Here is a 12,500-nt window from a genome sequence, read left to right as displayed (position 1 = left end):
AAGGTTCATTTTTCACTCGTGATGCTGGCAACGGGCGGATGCCATCACTTTTTGAAATCTGCATTCATCTTCCGAATACTTTTTCGTTATGGTTCGTAAGGTTGACCAACAGATGGGAATCAGGTATCTTCATGCATATTTATATCTTGTGCATCGATTGTGCTTATTTTCAAGCGAGAGATGCAAAAATGGAAGTAGGATAGATCCAGTCAGGTTTTTATTTTTATTTTTTTTATGGAATGATTTATCATTGAAAATCTTTGATTAATATGATGCAACTAGTTTTGTCAGTGGTGTGTTTATCAAATAATACTCGTATGTCATTGTCCTTTTTGAAAATTTTCGTTATGGCTTCTTTTCTACGAAAATATTTATCGTTCAAAATGCATGATTAATATCATGCAATTAGTTTTGTCAGTGGTGTGTTTAGGTAATATGTCATTGTTCGTCAAAAAAAAATGTTTTTTCAGGCTCCTTTTCTACGAAATTATTTATCATAAACAATGCAGTTATATCTGTTGTGTGTTTATGCACGTACATGTACTAAATCTGTCGGGACTGAATACATCTAGTGGGTAAAGGAAAGGGAAAGATTGCCAACTTAATGCCTTACAAACAAGTGGCTTGGCATTTGGTGCTTTGTTTAAATAATTTAGTTTATTGGCAACTTTGAATTTCAGTTGCCATATTGCGATTATAGGATTTACTTGGCGATGATCTTCTCTTGAAGGTTTGTTTCATAAATCATTGGAGGTGTCAGTCTTGGCACAGAATCTTTTACTACATTAAAAAGAAAATCTAACGTACAATAACTGAATACAGGAAATATATTAGTAACTGCTCTGAAGTCTTCAATTTCTGTAGTCTCTTTCACAATGCATCATGGTCTTTTTTAAACATGGACTTGAACAGCAATATTTCTGATTGATAATCTCATCATTCATTCATTTATTAATTTATTCCTCGTCTGTTGTCCTATTTCTTAACATCCATTTGTCTCTGGTGATAGTGTCTAGATTAATTTATAATCTTACTGTTGTCATGGTTTGGAATTACAATGTACTTTTATTCCCTCATTTATTCTTAATTTGGCAAGGTTTATTTTTTGTAGCAGTATTTTTAATTGTGTTTTTATGTGCTCTTATTTTTCATTGTTTCTTTAACCAACCATAGAATTTATAGCCTCATAAACTGTCATCTTTTTTATATATTTCGTATAATTTTCGGTCTCGTAAAATCAGTATAATTTGATTTATCTGTTCATTATTAGATGCTTATTATTTTCCAATTTGATGTGTTATAAGTTATAGACAATGATGACGGGGAATGTAAAGGCTATAGATGAACGTTGATTCGGTAGATTTAGAACTCAGGATTTTGTTTTATATATTTACTTTTAAACAATAAAACATTTACAGTTGTTTGTTTTTCCGACCAAGAAGGTTTGACGACTTCTTGAGTCAGAGGGCGACCTTTGGTGGGTCTGAGGACGACTTTTGGTGGTCTTGAGGGTGACTTTTGGTGGGTCTAGGGGCGACTTTTGGTGGGTCTGAGGACGACTTTTGGTGGGTCGGAGGACGACTTTTGGTGGTCTTAAGGGTGACTTTTGGTGGGTCTAGGGGCGACTTTTGGTGGGTCTGAGGACGACTTTTGGTGGGTCTGAGGACGACTTTTGGTGGGTCTTAAGGGTTGACTTGGTGGGTTCCTAAGGGGCGACCGGTGACTTTGGACTGGTGGGGAACTTAAGACTTTTGGGGGTGGTAGGGTCTGAGGGGACGACGTTTGGTGGGTGGTGAGGACGACGGTTTGGTGGTCTGAGACGACTTTTGGTGGTCTTGAGGGTGACTTTGGTTTGGTGGGTAGAGGGGCCGACTTTTGGTGGGACTGAGGACGACTTTTGGTGGGACTGAGGACGACTTTTGGTGGGTCGGAGGACGACTTTTGGTGGGTCGAAGAACGACTTTTGGTGGTGGGTTTTGGTGGGTCTGGGGGAATTTTGGTGGGTCTGGAGGGACGACTTTTGGTGGAGTCTGAGGACGACTTTTTGGTGGGTATGAGGACGGATTTGGGTGGGGCGGACTGAGGACGACTTTTTGGTGGATGAGGACGGACGTTTGTGGGGGTATGAGGACGACGTTTTTGGTGGTCTTGAGGACGACTTGGTGCTGAGGGTGGACTGGTGGGTTCTAGGGGACGACTTTTGGTGGGACTGAGGACGACTTTTGGTGGGTCGGAGACGACTTTGGGGGGTCGAAGACGATTTTGGGGGGTCGAAGAGGCGAACTTTTGGTGGTCTTAAGGGACTTTTGGTGGGTCTAGGGGCGACTTTTGGGTGGGTTTTATTTTGGAAAGGAACGACTGTGTTCTTAGGACGACTTTTGGGTAGACTGGGAGGACGGACTTTGGTGGGTCGGAGGACGACTATTGGTCTTTAAGGGTGGGTGGCGGGTTAGAGAACTTTTGGTGGGACTTTTGAGGAGACTTTTGGTGGGTCAGAGGACGACTTTTGGTTGGGTCGAAGAACGACTTTTGGTGGTCTTAGGGGTGGCTTTTGGTGGGTTAGGAGGGGCGACTTTTTCTGGTGGGGACTGAGGCGATTTTGGTAATCGGAAGGACGACTGATTGGTGGGGTCTCGAATGACGACTTTGATGGGTCGAATGACGACTTTTGAAAAGGGTCTGAGGACGAACTTTTGATGTCGAATGACGACTTTGGATGGGTCGAATGCGCTGAAGGGCGAAATGGGACGACTTTCTTTTGGTTGGGGAACGACTTTTTGGGGGTGGGTCTGAGGACGACTTTTGGGGTGGGTCTGGGAACGACTTCTTTTGGTGGGTCGAAGGACGACTTTTTTGTTTTGAAGGGTCGAATGACGACTTTTGGTGGGTCTGGGAAACGACGAATTTTGGTGGGTTCTGAGGACGACTTTTGATGGGTCAAAATAACGACTTTTGAAGGGTCGAATGGACGACTTTTGAGGTGGGTCTGAGGACGACTTTTGGTGGTCTTAAGGGTGGCTTTTGGTGCGATCTAGGGGCGACTTTTGATGGGACTGAGGACGACTTTTGGTGGGTCGAGGAGGACGACTTTTGGTGGGTCTGAGGACGACTTTTGATGGGTCTGAGGACGACTTTTGATGGGTCGAATGACGACTTTTGGTGGGTCTGAGGACGACTTTTGGTGGGTCTGGGAACGACTTTTGGTGGGTCGAAGGACGACTTTTGGCGGGAGGGCGGACCTTCATTGTACCCCTTGAAACAAAAACTTGCTTTATAGACTAAAGAAATAATATATATATATATATATATATATAATATATATATATATATATATATATATATATATATAAAATTCTTGCTTGATCAGTTTCACGTTTCATTTGGCGCGAGACAATCATCCCGCAGAAGAAGATCGTCGAGTGAGATAATCAATAAAACTGTTTTTTGTTGTGTTGCTGAGGGGGGAGGCGGGTAAACGCCGTTAGGTTTTTGTTTAAACACCCCGGGGGGGGGGGGGGGGGGGGGGCGGGGGGAGGGCGGGGGGGGATTACGAAAGAGGAATATTAAAGGGAAGAACGAATATCAAGAGGGGGAGGAAAAAATACCACAAACAAAGAGAGTTAGGACCTCTAGAAGGGGACCATGAGTTAAGAAGAAGAAAGAAGGAAGAATCAAATATATAAGGAAGAGAGAAAGGTTAAGAAGGGAGAGAGCAACCCCATAGATTAGAAGATATAAGGGGGAAGGGGGGGGGCAGGGCGAAAAAGGGGGGGATTAAGGACCGGCATGGGATGACTTCACTTATTAATCGATCTCGATATATATAGATCTTTTATCACTGGGTTGTCTCGATGGCCCTTGGTCGCGATAACCTGAGTCGGCAGAAATCGGACAGGAATCGATCTCTTCTGATGTTATCAGTCTGTGCTTGAATTGGTGGTGTCTCATTTCGCTGCTGTTGTTCTTTTTTTTTTTTTATTTATTTTTATTTTTATTGTTCCTGTCGTGGTTCTTGTTACCTTATACCATTGGGCTGCGAAACAGCCTTCCTGAGGATGCCGTGCAATCGGAGCGTCACTACCCTAACACAATTCTTGTATTTTAATCAGTTACCTACAATTTTTTTTCATTTATCTATTAATATGTTAACTTTTTTCTTCTTAATAAGTGATCTCTTCTTGATGTATTTCGCAGTACCTTCTGTTACTTCTTTCTAATAGTCTGGTGGGCTAGTTCCATAAGAATAGGGGCTTTTCTGAATAATAATAATAACAATGATTATAATAATAATTGTAATAATTCCGTCGTTGTTGCAGCTCCCTTTTATGCGCTTAATGTTATTTTTTATATTATTATACAATTTATAACTTGGAAGGAAGATGTTCACACCAGCGTTGATTTTGGGACGTACCTGTTATCCCTAGATATGTTTGTTTATGCCCTCGCCTTCCGTGAGGTCATTTGTCACTCAAATGCTTCTAGATGATTTGTTTATTTGTTATTGAATTCCTTTCAAATGATTGATCAGCTGCTTCGTCTGTCTGTGTTTGCTCATTGAGAGTGAGTGGGCTTCCTTCTGGAGTGTATATAGTGTTCCCGCTGGTTGTGATATTTCAAATAACTGATCTCATATTACTGCGACGAAATGACCTGTCATTATTTTGTAGAGAAGGGTGAAATGCAAAACTAGCGCGACGGAGTTTATTTTTAAAAAAGGAAAAAAAAAAGGACCGTATGATATGGCCATTATGACAGTAGCTCAATATCGAACTGTAATGAATAAAAAAAAGAAAAGAAAAAAAACACACACACACGTACGGGGTAGGGAGTATATTTGCACACAAATAACAGAGGAAAGAAATGCGTGAAAAATGTCTGGAAACTGCATATGAAAATATACTCTCTTCGTAGGATCTTTTTGTTTTGTTTTTTGTTTTTTGTTTTATTGTTACTCTCTTCCTAGAGTTGGCGTTTATTTATTTATTTATTTTTTTATTCTTAAAGAAAATATGTTCTCTTCGTAGATTTTTTTTTTATTGTTACTCTCTGAATAGAGTTGGCGTTTATTTATTTATTTATTTATTTATTTTTTAAAGATATCTCCATTCTTTAAACATTCAACCGCATTCCTACTCTCCGTCTGTGGGTTAATTAACTGCGCATACCTAAGTAAAACAACAACCCCACCCCCCCCCCCACCCCCCCTCCCCAATCTCCCGTCTCCTTTTCCCAAATCATATAATGTTAGCTGACGGAAGAATGACGCACCGCCCGCAAAATGAGACTGCGGTAAACAATTCTTTCTTTGTTTTCATAACAGTCCGGATAAGCGGATCCGTTAATAAATAATTTCCTCGATGTTCGTCGGGTCGTCATGCCGCACCGGCTTTTATTCCAGGCCGTGACATTCCGTTGGAAGGTCCTTCGTTGTATACCTGGCAGTCAGTCATTAGTCATTCGGACCCGGAAAGATTTATTGAAATGTTTAAATGTCGGAGATGGTTTAAAAAAAAAAAAAAAAAAATTCTTTTTTTTATTTTAGAGGACCCTCCACCGAAACTGTACCTACTTTTCGTAACAGCGTGATTGTTGGATAAGTCAGGGATTTCAGATCTAGAATGGAATATTAAAATCTATCAGGATTTGGAGGGCATAGAATGTGAGCATGCTCTAGTGCCCACAGGCATAGATGCAAATACGCAGTATGGCCTAGAGAGGTGACATACTTTTTATTTCTAAATAATGTCGTGAGTTGTGTTTTCAGTAAACATACTAAAGCAAAAAAGCAAAAACCTTGAGACATCCGTTTAGTTTAAGGAATACTACATATTTTAAAAAGTCGTTTATTATTATTATTTTTTTTTTATTTCCTTAATCTCCTCTTACTGTTTCCTGACGAACACCATATATTAGGGAAAAAACAAGTATAATACTAACTATGAAATATTTTCAGCGAATGCTGTCGACTCTTAGTTGTATGAGACATATCTATTAAACAACAGACAAAATACTTTTGAAAGTTCAAGTGACTTTAGCATTAACTTCCACAGTAATTTTCCCGTACCGAAAGAATCTGAAATAATTTGGTGAATAAAAAATAAAAAGGGACAATCTAAACTGAAAACATTAATTTTCTCGGTTTCATTAGCCATTAGAAGCACTTTAAACTTAGTCCATGTTATGGTGACTCTTTCTATCAGAAAAGAGAACGTCCTCTTTCCAAGAGACAAAGAAGACTCGAGGAGAAGACTCCCGAATTGCACGTCGGTCTTCCCAAGATCTATAGCTGTACCTTGGGTGTTGCCACCACCCTAATCAGGACTTCTGGAGGACCTCCCCGAATTCGCGAGGCGAAGGTGTTACCTGCCGTTCACCTCATTCTCGATTAGGGCGCCTATAGGTTAAGCGAAGGATAATCTGGGCGATATAAGATTTATTGCCTCCAGATAACCCCGCGCGCAGGGTCGATTAGAGAGAAGGGCCTTGCTGCCCGTTGAGTAGCTTCGGGGGGGCCGGGGGGTTGGGGGGGGGATGAACAACAAATCGTTGGCTTAGCTATTAATGGGGATGTTTACATCTTTAGAGAGAAGACTCGAAGGTGTGGAAAGCTTACAAATATACATAACTGTGTATAGTTTTATATATATATATATATATATATATATATATATATATATATATATATATATATATATATATATATCCAAGCCATTTACGTCAATGGCTTGGAAATAAAGTCGAAACCGGTCAGGACCTACACCCCGGCCTCTTTATTTTCCACCTGTGGATATGTGTGGTAAATGAATATATATATATATATATATATATATATATATATATAATATATATATACATATATATATATATATGTGTGTGTGTGTGTGTGTATGTGTGTGTGTGTGTGTGTGTTTGTGTGTGTGTGGGCCTTTTACTTTTATTTCTAAGTAAAACTTGACCAACTTAAAAAAACCTTTCGAGAAAAGTTGACCCATACAAACTTTATTCAAAAACAGAATTATCAAAGAGGTTCACGTTTGTTGAGCTTACGTTTGAAATCAAAAAGAAAAAGAAGAGTAATTGACGTATTTAATACAATAAGTAAATGGCTTAACATAATAAAAGAGGAAGTCAAATAAGAGCTGATATTTAAACGAAGCATGGAAAACAAAAGACATTGATTATTAGTATTTAGCCGCGATGTCGCAGGTTGAAAGGTAAATATACAATTCAGTTGTTAACGAAATGAAATTATTAGATACCTGTGCCATCATTGATTGCATCTGTGAGTGTGTATGTGCGTGTCCTTATACATATTTAAATCTTATATATATTATATATATAGAACTATAATATAATAATATAATATATATAATATATATATTATATATTATATATTTATATCGATCCTTAACCAAGTGCTGAACGTCACTATAGGCAATAACGAAGAAAATATTAAAATTGCATCTCCCGAAATGCTTCAGAATTTATACTCAAGTGGTGGACGCAAAATATTCAGGTTATTCACTTTGTGGAATAATGATAGATTCCCCAAATCCAGTAGTTAGTTTTTAATTCCTTTCCGAAGTACTGCCCGAAGAGACAAGATTTTTTTTTTTTTTTTTTTCGGTGGATGTGGGGGGGGTTGGGGGGGGGGTTGGTGAGGCCTTCTGACTTTGTAGAAAGTGATTGATACTTTGGTAGCGATTGGCTCTCTCTCTCTCTCTCTCTCTCTCTCTCTCTCTCTCTGGCGACTTCAGGAACGAGGGACCTTTTTATCAATATTATCAAAATTATTTATGAGTTATAGCATATTATTTAGCATGTAAATTACGCCCAAATGATTTGGGCAAGTAAAAATATTTTTGAAGATAAAATAGCTGGAGAGAGAGAGAGAGAGAGAGAGAGAGAGAGAGAGAGAGAGAGAGAGAGAGAGAGAGAGAGGACGCCCCCCCCCAAAAAAAAAAAAAGCAAGAAGTAGAGTGTCACTCCGGTGTCACATCTGTTAAGTTTTGTAATCCTTTTGGGAATGAGCGAAGGAAACATTATGTCTAAGTAGCCTCTTAGAGTCTCTCTCTCTCTCTCTCTCTCTCTCTCTCTCTCTCTCTCTCCTCTCTCTCTCTCTCTCTCTGCCGCAGAGGACTGAGTTGCATTTGTTTACAATTAAGAGACTGAACTAGCAGGGTATTTACACTCATAAAAATTCTATTTTCAGCCAATCTGCACCCACGTATATATATATGTATGTATGTATGTATGTATGTATATATCAAGCTACAATGTCCTTTAATATCTAATTCGCTCTACCTCGGAATTAATATATTTTCATATATGCTTAACCGAAGGGGAATTTTTTGCTCGATAATAGACTTGCCTGGACCTGGGCGCGAACCCATGGAGCCTTTCAAATCCAGGAACGTCAGTGAAGCTTTTACCTACTACACCGCCGTAGTAGGTAAAAGCTTCACTGACGTTCCTGGATTTGAAAGGCTCCATGGGTTCGCGCCCAGGTCCAGGCAAGTCTATTATCGAGCAAAAAATTCCCCTTCGGTTAAGCATATATGAAAATATATTAATTCCGAGGTAGAGCGAATTAGATATTAAAGGACATCGTAGCTCGATATATGTATATAAATCACGGAAATGTGATATGATTTATGTATGTATGTATGTATGTATGTATGTATGTATGTGTGTAAATATGCATGCGTGTGTATCTTACTTACATACATATATAAGGAAAAGGAATAACAAATACGTATTATGCGTTGAAAACTTATTTAATGTTCAGCATATATTTTGGGTGTAATGCGACAGTCAAGTAAATATGCAGCCATTTTGAAAATTCCAGTGACATCATATTATTATCAATACGTCTCCAGCAACTGTGGAGAGCATTAATATATTTTCCTCTGGAACCTTTCCAGCTTACCAGTCGTAGGGTTATACATTCCTCTTAATGTCTCCTTCTAGTTTTTCTTGAAAATCCCTCTTGACTTGATGTTGAGAAGTGACCACAAATGCCAAATTGTAAGTAAGTAAGGAAGGACCCTTCCTAATCCTGGGTAACTCCGAGAACAGGTGTCACGAAACTTACCTGAGGACAAATCCGAACTCCTAATACTTTCTTCAGAGACAGGCAACGCTGGACTTCATATCGAAAGCTTACAGATATATATTTTTCTTATCTTGACCTCTCGGTTCTTTTTATTAGTTTTGGATGTGCGTCTTAACAAAACTTTTAATGGACTCTTGGTTGTCTGGGGTGATTTGCTTTTTATATATTTGTATGTCCGTTTTAGTATCTATTCGTTTATACACTTTTGTTAGGCCTGCGCCAAACTTTTTTTTTTTTATTATTTAGAATATAATAAAAATACTCGTTTATCGTTGGGTGTCTCAGCTTTCTTAATGTCCAGTTTTCGGGGTTTAAATCCAGTTATGAGTCTCTGGACGTAGTCATTTAATGATCCCCCACCCCCGACCCCCGCCCCCCCGCCACCCCCGCCCCCGCCCATTATCAACACGATAAAAAAGAAAAATCTTACAAAAGAGAACTCCTCGTTCTACTTAGGGCAAGGCGATGCATACGTATGAACGAACCAAAAGTACTTTCTTTTAAATTTTAAATATGTTCGCACATTTGTGGTAAAGCGTCGTATTGATACTAGTTATTGAAAATACTTACAGGATGTCCATAAAGTCCCAGTACCATTACAGGCAATAAATACTTGTAATGGTACTGGGACTTTATGGACACCTTGTATTTTATTAATCCACCTTAGTGTGTTTCTTAGCTTCACCTTATTGCTTCTTTTATATCAGAAAACATTTAATTGCAAGGTTTGTGTTGCATCTTTTTTTTTTTTATTAAATTTCCCCAGGTTATGATTCTCGCATGATTTCTGCACACGATCTTCAACAAATGGGTGATAACACTTGACAGTAGAAGACATTACTATAAAAAAAGTAGATTCATATCAACCTTGCATTTGATGTTTAGGCCAGTCCCTTACGACGCTCCTGATTGGCTGTTGATAAGCCAATCACGGGACTGGAAACTCTCAGTCTCTCTCGAGAGTTCACATAAGCAGGATGTATGTTCCACCTCTACTGATAGACATATCCCTCTGGAGAGGTAGAACATACATCCTGCCTTTGTGAACTCTCGAGAGAGACTGAGAGTTTCCAGCCCTGTCATTGGCTTATCAACAGCCAATCAGGAGCGTCGTAAGGTACTGGCCTAGACATTAGATCACGGGTGATGTGAATCTACAATAGTTATAGGTGGGGTACCCACTTTCAGAAAGCCAGTTGCTCCATTTGGAATTGGATCTTAGAATATCCAATCCTGTGTAATGTACTGAATTCTACTCGCTTATTTATCACTTGATGTTAATTTTAAAAACAGAACAACGACCCCTTCCCTATCTCTTTTTCATCTTCTCCTTGCGTTTTAAGGCCCATTGTTCTATGGAGGTAATGTCGCTTAATTTTTTGCGTGTAATGAAACCACAAATAATGCTGATAAAGTCAAGTATAGCTAGGATATAGTGAAACGGTAGAACTGCTTATCTCCTCTGACATGCTCAGTGACGAGAGTTCACATCTTTACCCATTTTATATATATCTTGTATTTGCTCAATTTGTAGTCATGTTCAGTCACAAAATTTCACATCAACTCAATTATATATATATGTGTATATATATATATATATATATATATATATATATATCTTGCTCAAATTATTGTCATGTCCAGTGACATATAATTTCACATCTACCCATTTTTGTATTATATATACTAGCAAACATATGTATACAGAAATTGTTTATGATAAATTCGTAAAGTAACTAAATCTACGGGCATAACCAGCCCCGTTTCACGGGCAGTACCAGCTCCGTTTCAGGGAATCCCTTCTCAACCCATCCCCCCCGAAGCGGGGTGGGGGAGGGAAGATGAAATTCCACTATAACCCATCTTAGTGGTCCCCACTATAACCCTGCCAAGTTTCATGCCCATCGGACCAGCCGTTTGGCCGAGATTGAATGACAGACGGACTGAGAGACAGGCCCATTATAGTAAAATATACATATATGCAGTATATACTATATAGGTATATATTGATTGATTGCTCAGTTTATTGACCAAGACTGAGAAAGCTTTCTCGGGGGTCCTCATCATCTGCAGACTACGCTAAATCTTCCGATACGCAAAATAGATACGCAAGGATTTCCGGCGTACGGCGGAGGAGGAGGTGGAGGGGGGGGGGGGGGGGGGGGGGGGGGGGGGGGGGGCTGGCACGCTAAAGGACTCCTTTTGTCGCGGGACAACGGACTGGTCGTAATGAGAGGCTCCTTTTAATAATGAGAGACGGGGGCTCTCTTGCGGGGAAATCAATGTTGTAGAGATCTCATATTTCGGCTGTAGTTGCACGATGTAATGTCTCTCTCTCTCTCTCTCTCTCTCTCTCTCTCTCTCTCTCTCCTCTCTCTCTCTCATGCAAGTGATATTTTACTTTCTGCCAAGAAACTCTCTCTCTCTCTCTCTCTCTCTCTCTCTCTCTCTCTCTGTAGCCATGAATCATAATCAAATAAATAACCAACCAAGTAATAAAATCCAAAATAAGAAAGAAACAAATAAAGAGAGAAACAAGAATATCAGGTAAAAGAGAAAAGCAAACCACCAATGAGATATGCAGAGGTGTCAGCAAAAAATTTCAAAGCATCAGCTCCGAAATTCTACTCAAGAGATAATAACTGTATTTATTATGCAAGAGATATTGCAGAAACACGGGAGAAAATTGCAGATTCAGACACAAAATAAATAATTATGATGAAGGAAGATCAAATATTATGGAAAAGTTGGATTTTTTAATGTCAGAATTTCTGGAAATGAAAAAAAGAACAACATACCAGAACAGGAAAGAGACATGGGAAAATCCTTATTACTACCAATATTAAATGAAGGAGAAAACACGCAAACCATCATAGTGATGAATGCGCAGGGTTTAGTTACGAGTAACTCAAAAAGAAAAATAGAGTACTTAGAAGAACTAACCCAAAATGAGAAAATAGATATAATGAATATAAGTGAAACCTGGTATTCCCAAGAGACTGGGAATGATGATCAAATAAAAGGGTTCCAAACTTATAGATCAGATAGAAAAAATAGGAATCAAGGGGGAACCGCAATATATGGGAAAGACAAAAAACAAGGAAAAATATATGAGAAATATAGTAACTCAGAATGTGAACTAATAGCGGTAGAATTTGAATCTGAAAAATTGATGAACATAGTAATATATAGACCTCCTAATACTAAAGAGTTTGACTTAATAATAGAAAAATTGGATGATATATGTAGAAATCACAAGGACTGGACTATTTCTCCTATCTGGTGACTTCAACTTTCCTTTCGTAGAATGGAAAGAACGAATAGGAGACTGTGGTTGTACTTATACATATAAAAAAGAGAGTAATAGTAGTGCAGAAGATAAGAG

General features: G+C 38.9%; 1 protein-coding gene and 1 pseudogene across 1 annotated transcript; one reads left to right on the top strand and one right to left on the bottom strand.

Moving 5' to 3' along the window:
- The window catches only part of LOC135218488 (uncharacterized), a 437,434-nt pseudogene that overhangs the window by 171,254 nt on the left and 253,680 nt on the right, over positions 1-12,500 (top strand).
- LOC135218143 (uncharacterized) lies at positions 1,706-3,245 on the bottom strand. Its single transcript, XM_064254291.1, has 2 exons — positions 3,055-3,245; positions 1,706-2,429 (listed from the first exon to the last, which is right to left on the bottom strand). Exons 1-2 carry the CDS (start codon positions 3,243-3,245, stop codon positions 1,706-1,708), a joined length of 915 nt encoding a protein of 304 aa, XP_064110361.1.

This window comes from Macrobrachium nipponense, chromosome 9, assembly GCF_015104395.2.
Source record: "Macrobrachium nipponense isolate FS-2020 chromosome 9, ASM1510439v2, whole genome shotgun sequence".
Lineage (NCBI taxonomy): Eukaryota > Metazoa > Arthropoda > Malacostraca > Decapoda > Palaemonidae > Macrobrachium > Macrobrachium nipponense.
Note: the sequence above shows the minus strand (reverse complement) of the source record. Positions and strands in the feature narration are given on the sequence as shown.